At 45.4% G+C, this 24,311-nt stretch overlaps 3 protein-coding genes across 4 annotated transcripts; 1 reads left to right on the forward strand and 2 right to left on the reverse strand.

The window, feature by feature from the left end:
- Positions 1-8,202: 8,202 nt before the first annotated feature.
- LOC120695004 (programmed cell death protein 7-like) lies at positions 8,203-11,465 on the reverse strand. The gene is made up of 4 exons (XM_039978335.1): positions 11,454-11,465; positions 10,630-11,352; positions 8,769-8,833; positions 8,203-8,652 (listed from the first exon to the last, which is right to left on the reverse strand). Exons 1-4 carry the CDS (start codon positions 11,463-11,465, stop codon positions 8,640-8,642), a joined length of 813 nt encoding a protein of 270 aa, XP_039834269.1. The 3' UTR covers positions 8,203-8,639.
- A 239-nt stretch (positions 11,466-11,704) lies between these two features.
- On the reverse strand, positions 11,705-15,202 carry LOC120664060 (tryptophan synthase alpha chain-like). 2 transcript variants are annotated; one of them, XM_039943047.1, is made up of 9 exons: positions 14,846-15,178; positions 14,671-14,724; positions 13,907-14,053; positions 13,635-13,809; positions 13,312-13,388; positions 12,908-12,985; positions 12,262-12,339; positions 12,093-12,152; positions 11,705-11,988 (listed from the first exon to the last, which is right to left on the reverse strand). In XM_039943047.1, exons 1-9 carry the CDS (start codon positions 15,074-15,076, stop codon positions 11,854-11,856), a joined length of 1,035 nt encoding a protein of 344 aa, XP_039798981.1. In that variant the 5' UTR covers positions 15,077-15,178; the 3' UTR covers positions 11,705-11,853. The 2 variants fall into 2 exon arrangements, with proteins under 2 accessions (XP_039798981.1, XP_039798991.1); XM_039943057.1 differs by lacking the exon at positions 14,671-14,724 and having other exon boundaries at positions 14,846-15,202.
- A 4,408-nt stretch (positions 15,203-19,610) lies between these two features.
- Positions 19,611-22,956, forward strand: LOC120664067 (transcription factor UNE12-like). Its single transcript, XM_039943069.1, has 7 exons — positions 19,611-19,920; positions 20,044-20,136; positions 20,249-20,368; positions 20,991-21,056; positions 21,440-21,505; positions 21,610-21,684; positions 22,256-22,956. Exons 1-7 carry the CDS (start codon positions 19,723-19,725, stop codon positions 22,484-22,486), a joined length of 849 nt encoding a protein of 282 aa, XP_039799003.1. The 5' UTR covers positions 19,611-19,722; the 3' UTR covers positions 22,487-22,956.
- Positions 22,957-24,311: the final 1,355 nt, after the last annotated feature.

The following is a 24,311-nucleotide window of genomic DNA, read 5'->3' on the forward strand; positions in this document are numbered from 1 at the left end:
GTTTTAGTGCTAACATATGATTTTTAATATTTATAGTGTAAGTTATTTTTCTGTACTGCTTCCGTTCCAGAATATACCAACGCTTAAAGTTCAAAATTTACCCTAGATATATAGCTATGTGTTTAGAGTTCTAGCTGGTGATAAATCCGCGATGGTCTACCCATCCACCGGCGCCCTGCTGTCTGCACACTGCGCAGCCATCCGTATGCAAAAAGCTAGATATACGTGCGTGCAATACAATGAAAGGCGTGCAAGAAATTGTTCGAAGTCCTCGTGCACCAGAAATGGAGGCGTGCATGCCAAGAAAAAAATTCTTTTCTACCATGTTTACCTTGCAATGCATAGGAAAGCAATGCTGCCATGTACGTGAATTCATGTCAAGCATACGTTTCATCCTCGATTCGTATAAAGGAGTTGACGCATGGAATAACTACAAAAATTTAACTCACACTCAACTGCAATCTCTAAAGAACGAAATCAGCACCACACAATCTAGCATCTGATTCATCCATGTCATCTCAATTTCTCAGCCATTGGATCATAATATATCTCCATCTCGCACCGTTACATGCACAAACTGCTCTCCGTCCTCTCTCCAGAGAATTCGACAAGCCTCGCCAAATGCCAACGGCACACGGAACAAGATGCCTCTCCCTGCCGCCGGATGCGACGCCTACCCGGCTGCCCCTCGCCTCGCCAGTCGCCATTGCAACCAGCCGGCCACTCTCCACGGCCAATCTCTCCCTCATGCACAACCTCGGGCGCTGCCTGTTCCTCTCTTCGCTCCTCTTTACCAGCGCCATTATTGTCCAGGGTGTCCGCTGCCACTCACCTGCGAGTAAAGGTCATCCGTCATCCAAGCAATCCATGATGACGCGTAATGCTGCGAGCCTGCGACATTGGACTCGTGCTGCACTTTACCCCCGATTGCTGATTGCAGGAAGCGAAGGTAGTTTTATTTGCATACAAGGCTAGGCTTGAGCCTACTTTCCTTTCCCAGTTTAGAGTTGATGCCCCCAAACGATTAGCTATTGAAATTCACATTAAGTTCTAGCTGTAGGGTGTTCAGCAGTCATGCACCAGAGGTATTTGTGGAAATTCCGAAAAGAAAATATTCTTCCCATTTTTAGTGTGCCCTTCAGTCGTAATTTGTCTAACCAATAAAAAATGTGTCATTGTTTAGAATAGGGATAACTTTTGAAATTAGAATATCATCCTTACAAAACAATTCTGCAATTTGACTTAGTTTACAAAGCTACTCTGGAAACTTATCACCAAGTTCAATGCTCATACACTGTAGATGTTATGCCACATGCTTAACCAAAATTAAAGTGCCACATGTATCTTACCAATGCCCCTTTGCGCACCCAGTACGCATCAAGTTTATGTGATGAACAACAACCATAGGCATTTGTCTTAATTATATCCTCTTCGGCTCTTCCTCGCATATATATATATATATATATATATATATATATATATATATATATATATATATATATATATATATATATATATATACACACGAGGAATAGCATTCTACACCCAGCACCTAACCAACTCCAGCCAACCCAGTCACGTCCCGTGCCAGACCCGATCCAGACTCGCTCGGCCCAGCTTAGCCCACCATGCTCCAATACCCCTCGCCCCTGCCCCAAGCCCAACCCCCCACCGCATCTCGATCCAAATTGCTACGGCGGCTGCGAGCAGTGGGAGCGCGGCGGCCCCATGGGAGCGGCGGCCGCGGCGGCAGCGAGCAACGTGGCCCGGCCGTGCGCCCGGCGGCGTGGCGCGGAGGTTGCTTTGCGGGCCGCGGAAGCTACGGCGGCATCGAGCGGTGGGGCGCCTAGGATGCGTCGGCATCGAGCAGTTGGGCGCGGGGGCGGCGCGGAAGCAGCGGGGCATGGAGGCTGCAGCAGCATCGAGCGGCACGGAGCAAAGGCGGCTCATCGGCATCATCAAGCGGCCGGCGTGCAGGGGCTACAGAGATGCATGACGCACGCGGTCCTCGCCCACACACCGCCTGGGGTGCCCTTGCGTTGTGCCCGCGAGCTTCGAGCCCTCTTCCCTACGTGACCTCGACGAGCAGTATGTGGAAGATGCATTCTGAGCCTACGCGCCGTACTTCTGGTGAGCATAATTTCCTTTTGCTATCCCCTCATGATCCAGAATTTGGTGTTCATGTATTTGCAATTTTTTTATTGATATGTGTGTTCTAGGGTCGGTATGTTGGAATGGATATACGCTGATCCCATCGAGCTGGTCTTTAAACAAATAACAATATTGATAAATTGAGGTGAGAACAGTGGGAGCCGTGCTCAATATCCAATATCGAACACTCATTTTTGTTGGCAATGACTGAATGTTAATGCTCCAAATTGAGTAGTTAGGCCAATAGTTTTGTTATGATTTAGATCAGTAATTTGTTAGGTTTAGTAGTTAGTCCAGTATTTTTTTTATTACTGAGCGCTGACAATCTGAACAGAGTAGTAAGTCTAGTATTTCTGCGAGCATTTTCAGTTCAGTAATTTGTTATTGCAAGCACAATTATTCTTTTTTGTTGCTTAGTTTAGGCTCATTACTTTATTATTTTCATTAGTACCAAAATAGCTATGTAAGCATCTGCTAGTATCTGTAATTTTCAGTCATTACCCAACATGAGTTAGCATAGTAGTTCAGCAGTCATATTGAACTACAAGATCAAACAATGAAATACTTGACTATTGGACAACATGAAATTGGAGTTCAGTAACAAAAACTACTAAAACTAAAAAACTACTGAGCTCGTGCATTTTTATATTCAGTAGGCTAATTACTGAACCATCTAAAGCAAGATACTGATCTCGACTGCTAAGAACAAAACCAAAAGCCATGTAATTAAACTAATGAACTCAATCACATGAGTTAGTATAGTTGTTGTGTTAGCATCTAGTATCAATATTTTTTTTATTAGGTTAGTAGTATCATGGCTTTTTTTGCTTAGGCTAAGTAATATTACGAACACCCTTTTTCTTGTCGGCAATTATTAAATGTTGATTGTTAGGCTAAGTGGTTAGGCCAGTAGTATCACCAATTTGTTAGGTTTAGTGGTTAGACTGGTATTTTTTTCGATCCCTAAGCACTGATGTTTTGAACCGAGCATGTAGTTTAATAGTTAATGAAATACTAGACCATTGACCTACATGAGATTGAAAACTACTGAAAATAAAAAACTATTGATCTCAATCATCTCATGAATCATCTAGAGCCAGATACTCAACATAGTTTGAATAGGCTAATTACTGAATCATCTGCGCAATTTTTGACCAATATATATGTTCTAGATTTTCTTTGGGGTATGTTGAAAATGGAGACATGTTGATCCAATCAAGCTAGTCATTAAGCAAGCAACGATGTTAACAAATTGAGGTGAGAATAGGGGAGTAATGTTTAATATCCAAAATCACATGCACATTTTCTGTCAGCGATTACCGAACATTTCGATGCTCTAAACCATGCTCAATGTTGGCTAGTTAGGCTAGTAATTTTTGTTAGGATTTAGTATCAGTAATTTTTTAGGTTTTGTAGATAGCCCAATATTTTTTTATTACTGATGCTTGATGACAAAGAACTAAACCTCAATTCTGTCAAACATGGGGTCATACTACCGCTCTCGCTTATGGTATGTCTCAAGTAATTTAGTAATACTTACAAATATCGGTAATCTCTCGATACCCCAGAATTACCTTGCGTATTTTTCAGTAATTCACTGTAAACCAGTAATACTATGTAGCACTTCAGTTATTCTCAGTAAAGTAGTAACTTAGTAATTCAGTATCCTGCCGGTCTTGCTATGTTTTTCTCAAAGATCTTTTCAGACTTTTACTGGTGGCAGGTTCATGTGGGCATGGCACTCCTTTTCCAACTCTGTCACCGCATGCACATAACAGTGATAGTATTGAACTTCACAAGGGAGAGGGTTCCAAGTGGAGAGAGAGAGAGGCATCAAGTGTATTTTTAAGATTTTTCAAGGCTACATAATACAGTTAATTTGTGACTAATATGTGTACATATGTGTAACCACCACCGGACGATATATGTATATATTTGGATTAAGCAATCTGTAGAAATATTTTTATTTCTATATTATGCACTTCTCCATTATTTTTTCTAGTGTTGCTGGTGAATCTTTATTTTCTAGTAACACCCTTGTACATGTTTGGATTCAGTAATAGAGAGATCCAGTTATTCAGTATTTTTATGTACATCTAGTAATTTCTTTTGTCATTGTTTTGGTGACTTGTGACTTTTTCACATACATCTTTTTTACATTGGATGCATTCAACAAAATGAGATGTAGTTGTTCAGTAGTTCTTTATATATACAGATTCATTATTGCTTCTGCATATGTAAATTCAGTAATCAATAGATCCAGTTAATTAGTATTACATGAAGGCCAGTAATTTTTGCGAATTTGAGGGGGGGGGAGGGTTGATTTTCTGTGAATTCAGTAATTTGAATGTATATATAGCCTTGTGTTTGATTCAGTTATTTAGAGATTCAGAATAAATATTCAGTTGATGTTTGGATTTAGTAACCGAGAGCGTCTATTAAGTATTTTATGTATTATGTACATCCAATATTTTTTCTTGTTTTCTTACATGATTTTTTGCATTCAACAATGGTGTACCAGCAGTTACTTAGTATTTTTTTTATGCAGATCCACTAATGCTTATGTGTATGTTGACTTAGTAATTCATCAATCCAGTAGTTTAATATTTGAATTATTGAATTCAACAATAGTGCACGCCCTTCATTCCCCTGCTGTTCTAGCACAACTTTGGTATTGTGCCTGCCCTTGAACGAGCAATTGAATTGTTGCCTATCCTTCCTTTTGTCCTGTTCTTCTTGATAGGGAAACCAGTAAGCTTGATATACACTCTGTAGAACTCATATGCAACTTACAATGACTCAAAGTTGATGTTTATGAACTATTGAAAAAATACTAGACGACTAAACTACCGAAATACCGATCTACTGAACTACTGGAAATTACAGATGATTGAGAGAGCTCATTAGCTCAGCAATACTGAACTGTGTTTAGAAACCACTTAACTACTGGATCAAACAACCAAATACTAGCTACCAAACTACATGAAATTGAATAGAGCTCACTAATAACAAAAACTACTAGCTCATCAAGAAGTCAGAATGATTCAGTATCATAACAGGAAGATTCAGTAATTTATATCCAAACTCTTCTGCTCGCTTCAATGCAGCCTGCACAAACAGCCTTTCGGTGCAAGAGCACGCTCCGCCGCTCCACAGCTGAGCCACAGCCTACCGAGCCCTTAGGTTCGCAAATACATATTACTGGACTACCGAACTATAGAGCTACATAGAATTAAAAGAGCTCGGTAATTAGTACTACCAAAACCTATAAAAAAAAACTACCGAACTAGTGGCATTTTGTAGGGATCGCATGATTACTGGAAATCAATTTTCTTCAATAATTGAATCATGAAGAGACCAGCTACTACTGAGCTACACAAAAATTAATCAAATCATCTCAACAAAAACAACCGGAGAGAAGTGATATTAAGAGGCGTAGTCCATTACTGATAGAAGCAAATTTCTTCAATTAACATGAATCGATTTCTGCTTCAGTAATTATTGGGAATCCCTTTTTTGCTTCTCCTCCTGGAGCTATCGCCCATGTGCGTTGCTCTCCATCCGTGCTGGTCCCCGCGGCCGCACGCCGTGCTCCTCCCATCCCGTGCGTCACTCGCCCCGCAGCTACGCGTGCCGGCCGCCGCCGCTCGCCGCGCGCGGCCACCTTAGCGCGCCCCGTGCCCCGAGCATCGCGCAGGCCGCGCCGTTGCTGCTCCCCGCGAGGCCACGCCGCCGCTGCGCTTGCTCACTCCCAATGCCGCGCACCACGCTGTGCCCCGGAGGCCGCAGCGAGTGCCGCAGAAGCTAGCACGAAACGGCTCGCGCTCGCGGGTTCCTCGTGGGGACGGGGGGTGGGAGCTGGCCGGGTTTGGGCCGGAACAGGTGGGCGGATGGGAGTTGGGCCGGTGGATTTGGATGCTAGGTTGGCTGGGTGTAGAATGGATTCTACACCTAGGGTGTAGAATAGCGCTACCGTGTGTGTGTATATATATATATATATATATATATATATATATATATATATAATTTTCTCAAGAAACAATGCTCAAATTCTTTGATACTCCAAATAGCTATAGAAAATAACACAGTCTACAAGATATATGATGGCCAGATCTAGCAGGGCGTGGCAACCCCGTGCCTATAGTTCTAGTGTGGGACTAAACCCCCACAGCCTCACGTGCACATATATGTGGGCCGCTACGGGCCTTGTTCAAATTGGTCCAGTCCAGTAGGCTGTCCCAGAATTCCGTTTATGGATATTCTGTTGTTGCATGACTCAAAAGCAACAACGCAATAAAAAGTGTTAGTTTAAACGGTAAATGCTAAACAATTGGTTACCTATCATTCAGCTATTTATTCAAAATAAATAATTATTTAAATGGATTAAATGGTCATTAAATAGAGTGAACAGCTGATTGTAGTGTTTACGCGGACTAAGCGGCCGTGTAGGCAAGTAGTGGCAACGACCTACAAATTCAGTGGGAAGTTGAGTTTTCAAGTCAAAATATTTTTCTTCATCGTTTGAGAGGAGTCAAACACCAAAATTGGATTTGCTCCCTTGATCGGCATCTAGGTATTTCTCTCCCATTAATCAGACATTCAAATGTTTATTAATTGGACTAGTAATTGACCTTTTAAATTTTGGTTGGTTCCTATCTGCACCTGAATGTACAATCAAAAGGAAGCTTGTCCTTCTGAACAAGTACTTGAAATACATATATACTAGCCGAACGAAGTCTGTCAGAATCTTGACCAATTTGTTTCATTTGCAGGTGTAGAATACAAGCACGCTGTAATGGCCCTGTTTGGTTTGTTCTAGGAATTCTAGGCAGCCTAGAATTCTAGGCAATTCTAGAGCCCTGTTTGATTTAGTAGCGCTAAGTTACTATAGCAAATTTTGACCATCAATTAGGGCTATTAAATAAAGTCAATTTATAAAAATAACTCCAGAGCCCCTGCGCTACTTCGCGAGACGAATTTAATGAGCCCTTCGATCACATAATTAGAGGATGGTTACTGTAGTATTACTGTAGCCAATCATGGATTAATTAGACTCATTAGATTCGTCGCGCAAAGTTGCACTTATCTGTGAAAATGTTTTGCAAATAAATTTCGTTTAGTACTTCATGCATACAAGATTCTCTTGTAGCACTAGGTGTGCTAGCGCGAACCAAACATGAACTTGTTTGGTTTGTTCTAGATTTTAGAACAAGCCATTGAATTTTGCTAGATGCATCCAACCTCAATGTACCAAAATGTATCCAACAACTTCAATACAAATGTACTTGACGCCTACAATATGGAAAACAAATATATTAGTTAGAATGTTAGATGGCAACTTTGAAATAAAAAACAATGCTGATTCATCAAAGATAGTAACGACAAAGATATCACATAATTGGTCAACAGAGTGGGCATTAACAGAGTCTTACAAGGGCCATATGAATATAACGCGGTTCAGATACATGAAACATTTACATGCCATAGTGTTCACCGAATAAAATTACTAATGGAAGTTACAAAAGGGCTGAACATAAACAAGGTGCGAGGTCGCATGCATGTATGAAAAGTTGAGACGGTTATATTTCATGCATTTTTGGATCTGCGTAGGCGTTCTTGATCCACCGTAGGCGCTCGTCCGGAGTATCGAAGTAGAGGAATACAAATCTCCAACACTGGCTCTGAAACACTTTGGTGAGGAAGAAAAATTCCGGGCTGCTCTTACATATGCCACTAGCTGTTGGACCAAGGATAAAGGCCCCCACCCCTCCCACTATAACACCTAGGTGGGGTGCGCTAACATGGTACCAGAGCCGAGGTCCTAGGTTCGATCCCTTCCGGCCACGCATTTCCGCTGCGCGATTTCCCCTGTGTCTCTCGTGTGCTGAGACCTGCTGCGGGCTACGCCGGGCACTAGAACCTGCTGCGGGCTACGCCGGGCTCGCACGCCGTAGGGGGAATGTTGGACCAAGGATAAAGGCCCCCACCCCTCCCACTATAACATCTGGGTTTTATGGTCGGGTTGGCTAGGTGGGGCGCGCTAACACTAGCAACTGCCAAGTCCAAGCAAGTCTTGATTGCCTCATTGGTCTCCTGCTCCTCCTGGTTCTTAATCTGAACCGCTTTGTCCAAAATCTGTTGAGGCCCTTGATCTGTGCTGTCCAAATCAATGAGCTTCTGCAAAAGCGATGTCACTTTCATTTTGCCCTTCCTTGTGGAACCCGGCTTCACCCATATTGACTTCTTCGATGGACTTTCTGCTGTTGACTGGGTTGCCTTGCCAGATCTTGCCTTCTTTGATGGACTTGTAGCGGTAGACTGGGTTGCCGCACTGCTGGACCGCTTCCGGCCTCCTGCAGTTGTAGTTGGACTTATTGGATCAACCTCCGAGGGTTCAGAAGCGGCTGTGGCTAACATATTTTCCCAGTCAATGATACATTATTTGAATATTTCAAACAGTTTGTCCTTCCAAGGTGGAATGCTCCTCATCAATCTGGGAAACTGTTTCAGGAAATTTCTGTTCAATTAGCATGAACATATGTGTGAGTAATCATCGTCAGATTTAGAAAGAAATGAAAGAAACAGAACATGTGAGTCCTCAACTAACTATGGTGTACCTCCTTGACCTTGTCCCATACATGCTTGGGCGCGTTGTAACGCCCGAGAGGTTTGACAGTAACCCCTGTGTGCGCATCCATGTAAGAACACGCGCTGTAGAACTTTTTGAGATAAGTAGCACGGTTCTGAAACTGCTTGGCGCAATGCTTCAACCCAGTCTTTTTTAGGTACTCCTTAATAATAGATTGGTACCTGTTTGGTTCATTTTAACATTGGGGCAATTCTCTAGTTGTAATTGGTCTATCCATAAGTCGCAGAATATTTCAGTATTGTTATCGTTCCAATGTGCGTCCGTCGTAGGGATTGCTCTCTACGGAGGAACACAAATGGAACGACCGTGTCAAATAGGCTACTAAAAAATTGTTTAAATTCTTGAAATGAAACAAATAAACTATCAAGGACTCATAATCAAGGATTGCACGTAAAGTAAGCAACGATCGCACATAGAAATTAACAGAATAACATGTACAGGGCAATAGTCTACTCATAATCAATGATTGCACGTAAAGTAAGCTACGACGGCAATGTTTTTTGCACATAGAAAATAAAAGAATACCATGTCACAAAAGCACGAAGCTGAGAAAACAGGGGATCGAGATCGAGTGCAGTTGCTACTGTGACTGTAACTTTAGCAGTCGCCGATCCTCAGCCGCTCAAGTACCATCCGATGGCTAAAATGAGCTAAACTTGCTTTCTTCTTCCTCCTCCGCTGGCGCCTTGGAAGGAGAGGTAGCTGTTGCTGCCGCCGCCGCTGTGATCTTGCGTCCCAAGAAGAGCGGGCGGCGGCGCGGCTGCTGTCAGCTGCTGCTGGGTGTAGCTGTCGTCGCTGGATGCTACGATCGTGGCGCCTGCATGGGCGGCGGGCGGCGGTGGAATCCACAATGGCGGCGTTGGCCGGCGGCGCGGGGGGCGGGTAGGCGTGGAGCTTGCTGTGTGCGAGGTACTGCAGGAGCGCGGTGGGCCCGCGGAGAAGCGTCGTCGGCGCGCGGCACGACGCGCGCGCCCGCTTCCTCGACCCCTGCGCCGGCGCGGCGTGCTAGGCCGCCATCGCCGCGGCCGCGTGGTCGCGCAGGCGCGGACGCTGCAAGACCGCCATGGCATGGCGGCGAGGCCGGGGCGCTAGCACCAGTGTCGACTTGCGGGAGGGGCGGCGCCGTTGGGCACCAGTGTGGCAGTGCGACAGCGGCGGCGTGCCGAGCTCCTCGATGCCGTAGATCAGCGACGACGTGCCGCCGCCACCGAAGCCCAGGTGGTGGCATAGCAGCACAGAGAGCGGCGACGAGGAGTCGGCGGCTCCCCCGCCGCACGCTGCTCGCTGCGTCGAACTCGTCGTCCCCGCCGCCGCTGGACGACTACAGGCTGGCGCTGTTGCCGGAGTCCATCCCGCCCACACGAAACGTACGCGCGCCCGCGGCCGGCCGGGGCGCTGGGCCGTGGCGGTGCAACCAAGCTACGACCTTGCAGCAGCGGAGGTGGCCAGAGCGTCGGACCTTGGAGGGATCCCAGCTACGACCTACGAGTGAACGGCTGGGGGAGCTGAATTGCTACGATCTCGACAGACCGAGAGGGAGGAGACGTCCGGGGAGCGATGAAGCGTGTGTCCGTGTGCACGGTGCTCTGCTGCGCGACGGGCGGCGCGCGCACGGTGGTTTTGTTTGGAGAGGCGGACGGCGAGCAGGGGACACCGGGCCTGGCGAGCGCAGGTGAATGCACGCAGGTGAATGCAGGAGAAAGACTTATCTCATTTTGGCCATCGGATGGTACTTGAGCGGCTGAGAATCGGCGACCGCTAAAGTTACAGTCACAGTAGCAACTGCACTCGATCTGGGTCCGAAAACAGGACACTAGGGAGGGCCTCACCGAGGATTCATTGTCGGTCCCGTCGTCACTGCCATCGTCGTTGTCGTCGTCCTCCGCATGCCCTGCGCTGCCGTCGTCGTCAATGTTGATGGCGTTGCGCGCTGCGGACCGAGTCCGTGAGGTCCCCGCACCGGGCGATGGAGGGACACGGCCGGAGCGGCATCCACGGCCACGGGCGACGCTCCCTTCACCGCCTTGAGCCGCGTCAGATGAAGACGCGTTCACCAAGAAGCCGTTGAACGGATGGCCCGCATGGGGTGTGCCGCCGAATGAAGCGAACCGCGGATCCTGGCCAGCGAACGGATGGAGCTGCGGATGGACGCCGGTGAACGGGGACAGCTGCGGAAGGTTGGTGCCGAACGCTGCCGGCGGCGGATAGTAGCCACCGTAGCCCACCAGGTTGGGATGGTTGCCGGGGAACGGCGCCGGATGCGGAGGATGGGGCCCGAATGCCGCCGGCCACGGTGGGGGGTTGCCGAAGCTCGGCACCGCCGCATGGGGTCCGCCGAACGGACCCTCCGGCGGAGGCGGAGGGACATTGCTCTGGCGCAGCTCATCCTCATGGCGCCCGCCAGCTGCGTCCCCGGCGGTTGACGCCGCCGCGGAGAAGCCGCCGTCGCCGGGTTGTTGTCGCCGAGGGACAAGAAATCCCCTACCCGACCGTCGCCGGATCCGCCCATTCAGTCGCGGCTGGGAGTCGATCCGGCAACGCCGTTGCTGGATCTAACACCGGCGCCGGTGGTAAGGAGAAGGACACGCCGGGCGAGGCGGCGGGATGCTCCGGGTTGCGGCGGCCAATGGTTCACTTCAGTCTAGACAGTCACGGCTTCAGACATGGCATATACATTTTACCAGTCAAGTTGGCTTGTTCGAATGCCAGGTTAGAGCAAGAATGGCTAGAGCCGAGAAGCAATGCCTTCCATAATCGCCTCAACCATAAACACAATGGATGCGCATCTTGAAGAAATGGCGGGATTCAATGAGAAACAGCCTCTCATGATCATGACCTTATTCATTCCTATTCACTAAAGGCGATTCTCAACCAGTTCTCCGTGCAATGTATATGAAGAGTGTCTTCTGCGCTTTTAATACAATGATCTTACTTTATTCAATTGAGCATTCAACATAAGGATATAATTATTTTCGCTACAAAAGAACAACCCTGCAATCCTAAACTGAAAAAAAAGAAGAAATCTTTTAAGTGTTCTCAAGAAAATGGTTGGTTCATTCCAATGCAGACTTCAGGTTCTTGGCCAACTCTTCTAGCATCTTCAATCCTTCTTCAGGAGAAGCAGATTCCCCCAATAGCCTAACCATTGCGCTACCAACGATCACACCATCTGCGCCCCAACCTGCGATCTGAATTAGAGAAAATGTATCAGTCAGGGTGTCAGGGGACTAGAATAAGTAGGCAATGATCCCAGATCCTGTGTGTAGCAGGAATGATGCCAATTATGATTTACCTGCTTCACATGCTCAGCAGTTGACACACCAAAGCCAACCGCCACGGGCTTTTCTGTGACCTACACAAAGCAACATATTTGGTATTAGCATTGTGACCTTTGGATAGTACTTAGGAACTGACACTACTTCACAAAGTAGCATAAAAAAAAGAATGATGCAACTGCAAACCTTCTTGATATCCTGAAGAAGAGATTGCACCTTGCCGCTTACATTCGTACGTGTACCGGTAACTCCAACAGCGCTTACCTGAATAGAATAAAGGTTAGCAAATGAATCAAATATATTAAAAGAGATTCAGTAGTGGTAAAGTTGAAAAGTATGGGGTGAAAACCAGTTAGCTATCATGCAAAATCTGCCCACAAAAGTGAAGTGCAAGCAATCAGGTGCATGTCTTTTCAAACTATAATTTTCTGTCCATTCTATTTTTCAGTCAGTCTGAGCATGTTAGCAGAAGCTACCACCAGGACATCTTCTCTTCAGTGGCAGACTAAATACTTGAGACTTCCAAATGTTTCACCTTGGTTGTCAAGATCTGGTGCCCTGTCAAGCAGTACTAAGCAAACTTTCTTTCAGGAAAAGTATATCAGGGCAGCACATATGTTTGCTAGGTTTATGAGGACAACTTGAAATGGCTTAGGTTGTTCAAGATGTTTGCTGACTCAGTGTGTAATAGGTCTATGGTACAACGCAATTGTTCTTCTTGAATCATATATCTAATAGTTTAACTAGTCCAAGGTGCAAAATTATTGATTAGGGATCATATGAATGCTGTATGAGAACATATAATTTAAGATTCAGAATTTGGGACACTTACAAGATAAATAAATCCTTCTGAAGCCTGTGTGATTTTCTCCATTCTTTCATTTGGTGTAGTTGGTGTTGTCAGTAGCACCTGAAAAACATTCATTCAAAGTAAATCCTATTGAATAGCTGGCTTAACAAACAATGTTACCACAAACTGCATAGATGAGGCAATATTTGTTGTTCAGCCATAGCCAGCTTATCAGCACTAAGGACTGAGGAACCGATAGTATGGCCCTATGGATATGATCATGATGTATGTTATAATTTTGTAGCAGAATTTAAGTAAGAAGAAACTAATGAGACCTCTTAAAGAAACTTCACAAGGAATTCTTGGTCCTATTTACCAAAAAAAAAAACGTCTAGACACAACAGTTGTAAAACAAGGTGTAAACCATAGCATGAGAAGGGTACTACCAGCTCAAGGTTGTTCTTAGCAGCCTCGCTCCTCAAAAATTCTGTCTCTTCCAAAGGAACATCAGGTACCACAAGGCCTGCATGGTAGTAATAACTAAGTAACTTGATTATCACACTGTAACACGAATTCCTGTGAAGCCAATCTAACTGTTGTACAATATCAGTTGTCAGTATTTGGATGTGCTGTTATCTGAACAATGCTGTGCATTAGACAAACTAATATGCAAATGAAATAAAAAAAATCAGTTAACTAACGTGATAGGTATTAATGCGAAAGAGCATCACTAAAATCGTGTGCCATTATATAATAAAAGAAATATTACCGCGTAAACCAGCTTCCTTAACAATAGTCATGAAGTTTGGGATTCCACGCTTCAGAATCGGGTTATAATATGTGAAAAGTGATACAGGGCAGGACAGCTCAGGTGTCACCTCCTTAACCATGGAGATTACATCATCAAACGTGGTGCCTTTTGCTAGCGCACGTGTTGCGGAGGCCTAAAATGGCGCAAACAAAAGTCATTACTCATAAGCAAAGGCATACAAGCACAACAGGCCATAATAGCACATACAGCAGAGGCACTGTGTGACTCACCTGAATAACAGGGCCATCAGCCAATGGATCTGAGTAAGGCACGCCCAATTCAATCACGTCCGAACCACACGCGTCAAGGATCTTGAGTGCCTTCGCTGTGGTGGCCAAGTCAGGGTCACCAGCAACGATGAAGGGGATGAGGGCAGTCTGAATATTCTCAGATATTAGCAAACTTAAACTAGACAATAGATATAGAGGAAAGAAATCAAAGTTTGAAACTAAAATTGCTGATCTTGAATGATACATCTCACCTAATCCCAGCAACTTGAGTTGGGTTGTGCTATAAAATATAAATTTTACGATACAGACATATGTAGCAGCACATAGTGCAGAAGAAGGTAACATGGCAAGTGACGCAATGAAACCTAATCTCTTATTTGCCATTGCAGAATTTCGCAACCCCAAAATGTGTCACTGACATGTGGCACCCACATGTCAATTCAGGGGATCCCGGAAAATGCAATGGCACACCATGAATTTACCGAATGTAACCGAACACTGATCACTTGGAGGAACTGAATTACTTATATTCATCCTACACACCAACAATCCTTTAGCCTCCACGATCCGCATCATAATGTGCCAGAATATAGGAGCAGCTGCCGTGGCCAAATCAGAAATGGACAGGCCTGGTTCCTCCGCGGCTTTACATCACCCGAAACATGACCCGATCCAGACGATCTCAACACGAACGCACCTCCCAAATTAAAATGCAAAGCAGAAATAGCATGACGCAGTCCGGTAACCACAGTCAGTCAACGCACCCTGTGCCACGCCATGTCGCCATCGAATCTCACTCGGCGCAAAATCGCACTACCCTGCAGGATCAGACCAAGCCCCCAAGCCACCCGATGGACCGACACGCACTTTTATTCTTTAAAAAAAACAGAGAGAAAATGGCTCGTCGTGGAGGGGAGGGGATTCGGGAGCAGCTCTTACCTTCCCCTGCTCCCTGAGCTCGGCGAATTTCCCCGAGATGCTGCGCCTGTCCTGCGCCACGGCGGCAGCCGCCGCCGCCGCCGCCCTGACGGCGACCGCGGGCCCGGCGGGCGCCGCGCCCCGGAACGAGACCCTCCCGGCGGCCGGCGCGGCGCCCCTCCTGGGCCCCACGGCGGCGAGCGACGCCGACCCGGCGGTCGCGGTGGAGGCGGCCTTGAGCGCGAACGCCATGGCGGAGGTGGAGAGGATGGGGGGCGGGCGCTGGCCGGCCGCCTGCTCGCCTCACGTGCGCGAGCGCGGGGAGGGATAGGCGCGCGTGACTTGTGAGGTGGTGGCTTGGCTTGGCTTGGCTTGGCTGGGTTGACAAGGAGGAGGCTGCCCATTTAACAAGGGGGCCCGGGGGTTGGTGGGCCGAGATCAGATGGATGCCCACCCCCTTCCTGTGAAGAAGTTGTTAGAATAAGTGCACTTCTCTTTTTTTTGAAGGAATAAGTGCACTTCTCGATTTAAAGTGAAGAGATGAGAAATTACATATATATATATATAACCCTTATAAAGATGTAATCATTTCACTTTGGGAAGAGAGAAAGTAGAAAAAGATAACTAGAGTTAGACCTTATTTGGACTAAATTTTATGTTTAAAATTTAGTCCATTAGATCATCCAAATATGTGGACTAAATTTTGGAATAAAGTTTAGTTTCACCCCCCAACTAAAATTTACTCTATAGAACTCAACTAATTCAGACTAAAACTTAGTTTCACCCATTCATATGTTTCGAATGGTTTCCCATCCATGGATCCGAACAGATATGGACTCAAATTTAGTTACCTAATAATGTTTTGTCACACAAATTTTAGTCCGGACTAAATTTCAGTCCTAGATGATCCAGACACGTACTGGACGGAAGAAGTACTCTTTGCCAATTGCCATGTGGAGACAGCGTCTGTGATCTGACTACACGGCGATATTTCTGATCGCGTCCTAAGATATATATGGGTCACGGATCTCGAAGCACGTGCCGGTATAATTTTTTCATTATCCACCCGGTGATTTGATTCGATGAGCACGTTGGCCCCCCAATAACAAAACAACGTCGTTAATTTCTGAAACCAAGTTGTGTGAAAAATAACCCTGATAGGCATTGAGATCCATTTGTCCATGGCATAGTCGCAAGGGGCGCCCTATAGCCTAACCACGTTGAGTTCGGCCAGCGACCCTGCTTTATTACCCACATTCAGATCAGCTGAGATCTCATCAAAGTCCATGCGCACTACCTTTAAGCATTTCATATATAGAAAAACTTATTTAGTCTGTTTATTAAGTTTCTTCCTCTCTCGTTATTACCTATATCAGAAGGTCTGGGTTTCTTTTTTTTTTTTGGTTGCGAGGTACCAAAAGGTAGTACTACGCAATTGTCAAGCTTGTTTAGCGTCCGTCAAAGAAGAATTTGCCTAAATCACCGTTGGAAAAAGGCAGAGAAGCTGTTGGATAGTTTGATTTGAAGAAAGGCAGCAGCACACACGGCGGCGGGGCGACGACGGTCCTTGCCCGCCGCCGAGGAGAGGAGACAACCGAGAAGGCCGGGCATCGACGCCGTGCGCCGGCGATCAAACCATCAAGCGTCGCTGCAGCGAGTGGTTGAGACTTGAGAGAGGAAAACGACCTGACGAAGCGGCCGGGCAGTGCCCAAGTCCATCCAAGCAATCCCTGAACACGCAGAGCCGTCAAAGTGAGAGATCGACAGAGGCAGGCAGCACGCTGTCAGAGGAGAGAGGAAAGAAAGCTCTCCAGATCGGCCTTGTCTTGCTAACCCGGTCGCCACAGGAAACAAGCAGCCCGGTGATAAGAATAAGATAGATGGTCAGGGGGTGCGAAGCTGCGATACCGTCGCTCCTCCGGGTGGATCCGATCCCGATGCGACGCTCGGATTCGACCGTGGTTGCCGTGCTCTGGCGCGCAGCTCAGCTCCAGTTTTCCGATTTCTTGCCCCTTTAAAATTGGCGCGCGGGCGCTAATCCGCGCTCGCTCGCGAGGAGAGCGATCTCTTGCCCCTTTAAAACTGGCGCTAGCTAATCCGGGTGGGCTCGCCAGGGGAGCGATTCCGAACAGCAGATATCTTTCCTTTTCTGAAAAGTTTTCTTTTCCCAACTTTTTTTTTCTAAAAATCTATAACTTACTCCGTCCATCCAAAAAAATCATCTTAGAAATTGTGGGACAAATTAATAAAAAAGGTTAAATGACCATATTTATTCATATTTTGTACTAATTTATTCTTACATGCACATATGCTTTGTAAATAGGGCAGGATGATTTGTTTTTTGGGATAAATTTTGAATCATAGGATGATTTATTTTTTTTGGACAGAGAGAGTATAAATATAATTTTTATGTATAATCTTTTTACACACACTTTCTGAAATAAAAAGTTTTATTATATTTATTACAGTACACACAGCTTTTACCTATAAATCTTTCCTGATAACTCCATGAAAATAATTTGTAGCACAAATTTTATGGTACATACAATTTTAATACATAGATTGTTTTTCCAGATAATTTGTGCAAGACAATTGTTTACCACAACTTCTATAAAGTTGTCACAATTGGAAATATTTCTCGTACAATCTTTTTACATGCAAATTTATCATACAACTTTTAAGTATAATTTTTAGGGAAAAAGAAAGGAAAGGAAAAGAAAAACAAAATGAGCACTCAGCCTCCGTCCCGTCGCTCTCCGTGTTGGTGCTGTTTGGTTCGAAGCAGCTCGGCGGATGTGAAAGGACAAAGAGGAATATAAATAGGGAAGATAAAAGATCAGACACGTAAAACAGGAAAGGGAAATGAGAAGTTAAAAGCAATCGTAGACAATGGTCAGAAAATCGAGCGCTGGGACGCGAGCCGACGGTCGCGTGTAGTATTGAATTTGCATTTAAAAATACTTCCATCCCCTTTCTTAAAAAAAACTTCCACCCCCATTACGTCTTTTCATTTTTGGAATTTTTCTATAAGTGATGTCTTAGAAAAAATCTATTTAAAATGTTTCTAGAATTTATATGGAAATATTTAAAAACAATAAAAACAAATTGATAAAAACTTGAAAACTAAAGTGAAAAATATGAAGTGTGGGATAGTACTCACTAGCAGTCATCGCGGCCGTGCGTTCAGAAACATTGGAAACAAACAGGGCTTTAGGAAGAAAGGACGGCCCTAGGCCCAAGCCTGCTAAGCATATCAAGGGAGTCATATTTAAAACAGAAAATATTAGGGGAGTGTCTACGAAGAGAGAACCTCGACTGATTGCCACATTTTCCCCATAGACACACACTATGAATTGGAGTTTCGGTTTGGTTGGATATGTAATGGATTGTTTGGTTCAGGCCTTCGGTTCGCCACGCCACCACTCTAGCAGCCACAACAAATAGCAGGCTGCTTGGTTCACGCCACTACCACATATTTTTGCATGCACTTTTCTGTGGCGAGTGTGGTAGAGCTTTTGCTCGTCACAGTTTATGGCGCGCGCTCCGTGGCGGTGGCTGTCAACCAAACAGCCCTTAAGTCTTCTGGATGTGCATGACATAGTTAGACCCCAAACGTGAGGTCTGCTAATAGGTGCACACGCGTCCTAAGAACTCCTAGCACACAGGTAGTCCTGGCCTCGCTCCGATCTTTTTCTTGTTAGTATGTTTTTCCCGCAACCTTTTCTATTTCTAGAAAGATTTTCTGATGACATTTAGATTCACAAGTTTTGAACAACTTATGTTCACAATTTTTTTACATAAGCTGTTTATATTTTTCGAGGAAATTCTTCAAATAAGTTTTCAAAACAATTCATTCAACATACCTATGGTTGTATAATTTTTTTTAACAATTTGTTCAGCCAACTTTTGTACATAACTTGTTTGAATTAATCTTTTTAATTATGGTATCCTATGCATAGAAGAAAAGGTATCTCGACCCTGATTATGTTTGGTGTGCTATGGATGGAACCGAGAGGCCTCCCTGCGAGTGACCTTTCCTTTGCAACACTTCACTTTAGCTAATTGTCTTACCCTTTTCCCCATGAAAATTAAAGCTAATAGGCTTGAACTTACATATAAGGAAGGGGAAATTGTAAAGTCCTCACCTTGATTTTGAGATTCGACCTATACAGACAAATTCTTGAGATCCTCGTTGCAAAGACAACATCATCATACACGCGTTAAGCTGCTAGGGGGCCGTTTTGTCAATGTGGAGCCGCAAATATAGTCTTCAACGTCATATATCTCTATCCATAACTACAGAACAACAGTTTTTTTGGAGCTTTTACCGAAAGAAGAATCACGGATGAAAAGCTTCAGCTTTTTGATATTTAAAAAGATCTCTTCACAACATACAACACAATGAATAAGAATAATCCGAACACCGGAACAAACCCGAATCAGCTAACCTCAACTCGTAGTGTTTCGCACCTATAAGCATCATGTTCCCAGGGCCAACTCTGCTCCAAGTCAGCTCAACATTGGCGAAAATTCGTCTAAGCACGCGTGTAACGAGATAGATTTTGCAATGGAGTCAAGGGGTAGTCATTTGCAATGTGGTGTGGCATCTCGAAATTCAAGGTATATTAGGCGTCCTTTTGCAAATTTTTACTCTTTTTTTTAGGAATGGAGCTCCAACCGCGAATTCCGTTTGCACCCCTGCAGCAGCTGGGCCCTACCAACGGCCCACGGCCCATCACTCCTCGCCTCCTCCTCCGGCCTCTACTAAAGAAACGCCAATCCGAGAGCCACACACCCCTCTCCACGCCTTCACACTCCTCTTGTCTTCTCTTGTCGCGAGCCGCCGGAAGCTTCGGCCCCTGACGCGTGGGCCCCCGCTCCCCGCCCCGTCGCCGGCCATGGCCGGCCAGCAGCCGCCGCCCGGGGGCGCCGAGGACGACTTCCTCGAGCACTTCTTCGCCTTCCCCTCCGCGGCCTCCGCCGGGGCCGGTGGGGGGCATGCGGGCGCCGGCGCCGGCGCCGGCCTCCACGGCGGGGACCACCCTTTCCCCCTCGCCCTCAGCCTCGACGCCGCCGCCGAGGCCTCCGCCAAGCAGGTGAGCTTATCCTTATCCCCCGCGCGAGTGGCCCCTTCGGCTGCCCCTGTTATTTGCGAGTGACTTGTGAGTGAGTGAGCGGGGCTGACCCCTGACCGAGGGTGCCGCGTGTGCTCTTTGCAGGACCGGGACCCCGTGCAGCTCGCCGGCCTCTTCCCGCCGGTTTTCGGCGGCGGCGTGCAGCAGCCGCACCTCCGCGGCCCGCCGCCTCCGCAGGTAGCAGCTGCACGGCCAATTTTGTGCCCCGACTGAATGCTATGTTGCTTTTCCTTTCTTTTTCTCTCGGGAGTCATCGGGGCTGCTGCTAATTCTTGTTAGTCACATGCAGATGTTCCACGCGCAGCCGAAGCCGGGCGAGGGAGCCATGGCGCCGCAGCCGCCGGCGCCGCGGCCCAAGGTGCGGGCGCGGCGGGGGCAGGCGACCGATCCCCACAGCATCGCCGAGAGGGTAATAGCTGATAAACTCACCATTTCGAGTAAAATTGTTGTGATTTAGGCTGCAATGTCATCATCTCGTGCGCACGTTTGTGAATTTGCTGCTGATCTGGGCTGTAGTGGCCACGAAATTCAGGTGCCCTTTTTCTGTTATTGAGAAGGTTGCTTGCCACCGAGATTGTCTCAGGTTTAAGCTAAGATTAGCAGATGTTGCGGTGCAAGTAATTGGATGTGTTTAAGGAAAGGGTTGTTTTCATACCTAGTTGTTGGGTGGCTGTTGTGGTGGCGGCATATGGCGTGCTGTTTAAGCATCCTGAGCTGCTTGCGGTGTAACCATGATGTTGAATTGTATTGGAAGTCACCACCTTTAGGACAGTTCATACATCAAACGGGAAACTTGTTTTCTAGTGAGGGTGCTATGATTACCAGAGAGGTATCTAATGATTGTGTTTCGAGGTGTAAAACACTTGGTACTGAGGCAATGCGTTATAATAGCCATTAAAAATGGAATGGCCAGCCTGTTGCCCACATATTTTTTAGCTTTACTTTCCATTTTAGACTGATTTTTTTTCTTCCTGAATTCTCATAGGGGTTATTAGCAGTTTTTTCTTTAACCTCCATCTGTCTCGGTGCAGCTAAGGAGAGAGAGAATAGCAGAAAGGATGAGGGCGTTGCAGGAATTGGTTCCCAACACAAACAAGGTAATAATTCATGCCATATTTCCGGATGTCATTATATGCATGCCAGGACTTGCGTGTTTGACATGCCTACCATGAATTTTTCAGCAAGTGGTCCAGGCTTATGATGACCTGACAGTAGGGTTTCTCATAGTGCGCCTGTCTTATGAACATGATTATTTGCTGAGTGATAATTATTGTTCCCTCATGAGTACATAATTTTGTTCACCAACGGTGTTTTGCATATTTACTGAAATAACGTGAATACCACTTTTGGTTCAGTCAAATAGTTATATGGTTATTATGAACGAGAAATTGAGAAATGATACCGTGTCAATTTGATATTGAGCTTTGATCTGTAACAAAATGTGAACAGTAAGCTTGATGTATTACTTCAAACTGTGCAGACAGACAGGGCAGCCATGCTAGATGAGATCCTTGATTATGTGAAGTTTCTTAGGCTTCAAGTAAAGGTATGCCTTTTTAAATGTAGTCTTGTCTTTTAACATCATAAGCAACATTGAACATCCCAATGTCTTTTGTCTATTTAATATGGAAACCTGTTCTAATCTTTCAGGTTTTGAGTATGAGCAGACTGGGTGGTGCTGGTGCAGTTGCGCAGCTGGTTTCGGATATTCCACTGTCAGTTAAGGTAAAAACTCAGAAAAAAATATAGAGTTTTATGCTAGTGGCTCATTCTGAAATTATTTTGATTAAAGTGGTGGTTAATTTTAACAAATTATTCAACCCCTTTTTCATATATAGAACAGAACAGAGATAAAATTATTCATTTTTAGGTTAGTTGTTACAGATTATTTGCATGTGTGCAGTCTTGGATTTTATTAGTCAGCAATGACCACACCTATTGCTGTTAGTTGATAAAGAATATTCTATGTTTACTAATGAGTTGACTAGTGTTTATATCTTCTACATCTATGAAGGAAATGCCAATTTCGTTTTATTGGTAGAGGATATGTGGCTAGTCCTGTTTTCACTGTAGGCTGACCTTTCTTCAGCAATAAATCTTGAAAACATATGTTTTGTCAAATTTTGTACTTTCATAGCATGGCTGCACTGATAATGGTGACTGATAATATAACACAGCCATGATGCTTTCTTGATTAACGGTTACCATGTCCAGATTCATGGTATTTTTCTTTTGTATCTTCATTCATGAGTTGCACCATATGTCTTACACCCTCTAATCTTGCTTGAACAACTAGGGTGAGGCAAGTGACAGTGGGAGCACGCAGCAGATATGGGAAAAGTGGTCAACTGATGGCACAGAGAAGCAGGTGACGAAGCTGATGGAAGAAGACATTGGGGCAGCGATGCAGTTCCTGCAATCTAAAGCACTATGCATGATGCCGATTTCACTTGCAATGGCAATCTATGACACTCAACATCCCCAGGATGGACACTCACTGAAGCCTGAACCCAATACATCTTCGTAGTACAGTAACATCAACCTTAGCATGCATTTCACCCCTAATACTATTTAGGCATCGATACATCCGAAGTGTATGATATACCGAGTGTTTCAATGTGCTAACCATGAAGTAGGAAAGGACCAAAAAGATCATCTCCTCTCCAATCATTTAAATTGGTATATGATGTAGCCTCCCCTTTCCCTATTTTGTTCAAAGTAGCTTTGATTGCAAGGATATGGTAAGCAATATTCTACTCAGGCTCGTACATCTTTCAATCTGCCTATGAGTGCAAGTGATGGGTAGAGCTACCAAAGAGTCTAGCTTGCTCTCATGCTGTTTCCTTTTGGGTCTGTGGTGCACTAGCCATACACTTTGTGGTAGGGCTGGTCACCCTTTTGGTAGTGGATGTTTGGACTAATGAAAAGGGGCTGCTGATGTATGTGTGTAAGTCTGAGCAAATGGTTGACGAAATTTGAAAGAATGTTGAGATGGAAGATGATGTTGATGGTGAATGGTGGCGTGATATCCTGTCAATTTCTCCGGAGTGTGGATGGAGGTCTCGGTCAATGGAGGCTGAGCGTGCGATGTTCGGCTTGCTAGTGGGAGCGTGCTCCTCCTGGGCATCACTTTTCTGTCTCCAAGTCGCCATCTTGATAAGAACTGTCTGTTAAAGTTTTAGCCCCTTTTTGCGCTACTGGTTCATACATGAAGCTATATATATATTCCTCTAGGCTGACTTAACATGTGTTCAGGATTCATGCGGGCGCCCTTTTTCTTAGGGTGTGGGTAACAGCTGTTATTGCACTGTTCATTGCCGTTGATGGCAGGTTTCCTTCCAAGTTTCTGTCACGAGTTTGCTAATCTGATCGTCAGCAGTCTTGGATATTTGACACTTGTGTGAAGTTTATCTGTAATTGACTTGCTGTTGACAGCAAGTAGTTGAAACTTGAAAGGTGGTTGTTCATAGCTGGTGCAGAATCGGGGTACCTTTGCCTGGATGGATTCCACTACTGGAAGGATCGTCATAGGCACGGGTTAAAGGGGCATCCCCCCCCCCCCCCCCCCCAAATCAAGAGAAAGTCGAGTCAATTTAATATGCTGAATCCCTTTTTGAATACATTGGCACTTCCTTTACAAAAAAAAGTGCTAATTGTTTGGCACAATTATTTGTACCAGCTGGATTACCATTGTTACATGTACTGCCTGTTATGAGATAATGTTTTCCATGGAATGCAAGTGCTGGTGCCTTCTATGTACCTTGCAAGAATATTATCTACATCTGCCGTTGTGAACTTCTTTTGAGTTATGTTTGAGAAGATGACACCGTTGCGCTGATCCGGTTCCAGCTAGTGCCTAGTGCGGATGGTGCACTTGCCGTGTGCACGGCAAAACCCCTTATGCATACAACAAATCCTTTGCTGTGTGTAGCACACGGCAAAGAGCTCATGGCAAATCTTGGCCGGCAAAGCTAACTTTGTTGTGAGCCTTTTTTAGCTTTTGTCGTGTGCTGCTTTGGCCTACGGGAAAGTTAATATGTAAACAACAAAAAAGAACTCCAAAAAAAATAGCAAAATGGTTTTTTAATGGGGGAGGCCCCACCAGTCATTGGCTGCTTGTCCCCACAAGTTGCGGTATTTTTTGCGAGCTACGTGGCCAGTGGGATTCGAACCCACAACCTCACTCTCACATGTAACCTCCTCTACCACTACACTACACTCTCACTTGTGTCTATATTCTGTTTTTCTTTCCCCGCATATTATACTAAACCGAGTGTAAATTGCTTGTTTGAGGCCCTAAACAAATTCAAATTAAAAAGTTATCAAATACAAAGCTTTATAACTTTCTAAAA

Source organism: Panicum virgatum, chromosome 2K (genome assembly GCF_016808335.1).
Source record: "Panicum virgatum strain AP13 chromosome 2K, P.virgatum_v5, whole genome shotgun sequence".
NCBI lineage: Eukaryota > Viridiplantae > Streptophyta > Magnoliopsida > Poales > Poaceae > Panicum > Panicum virgatum.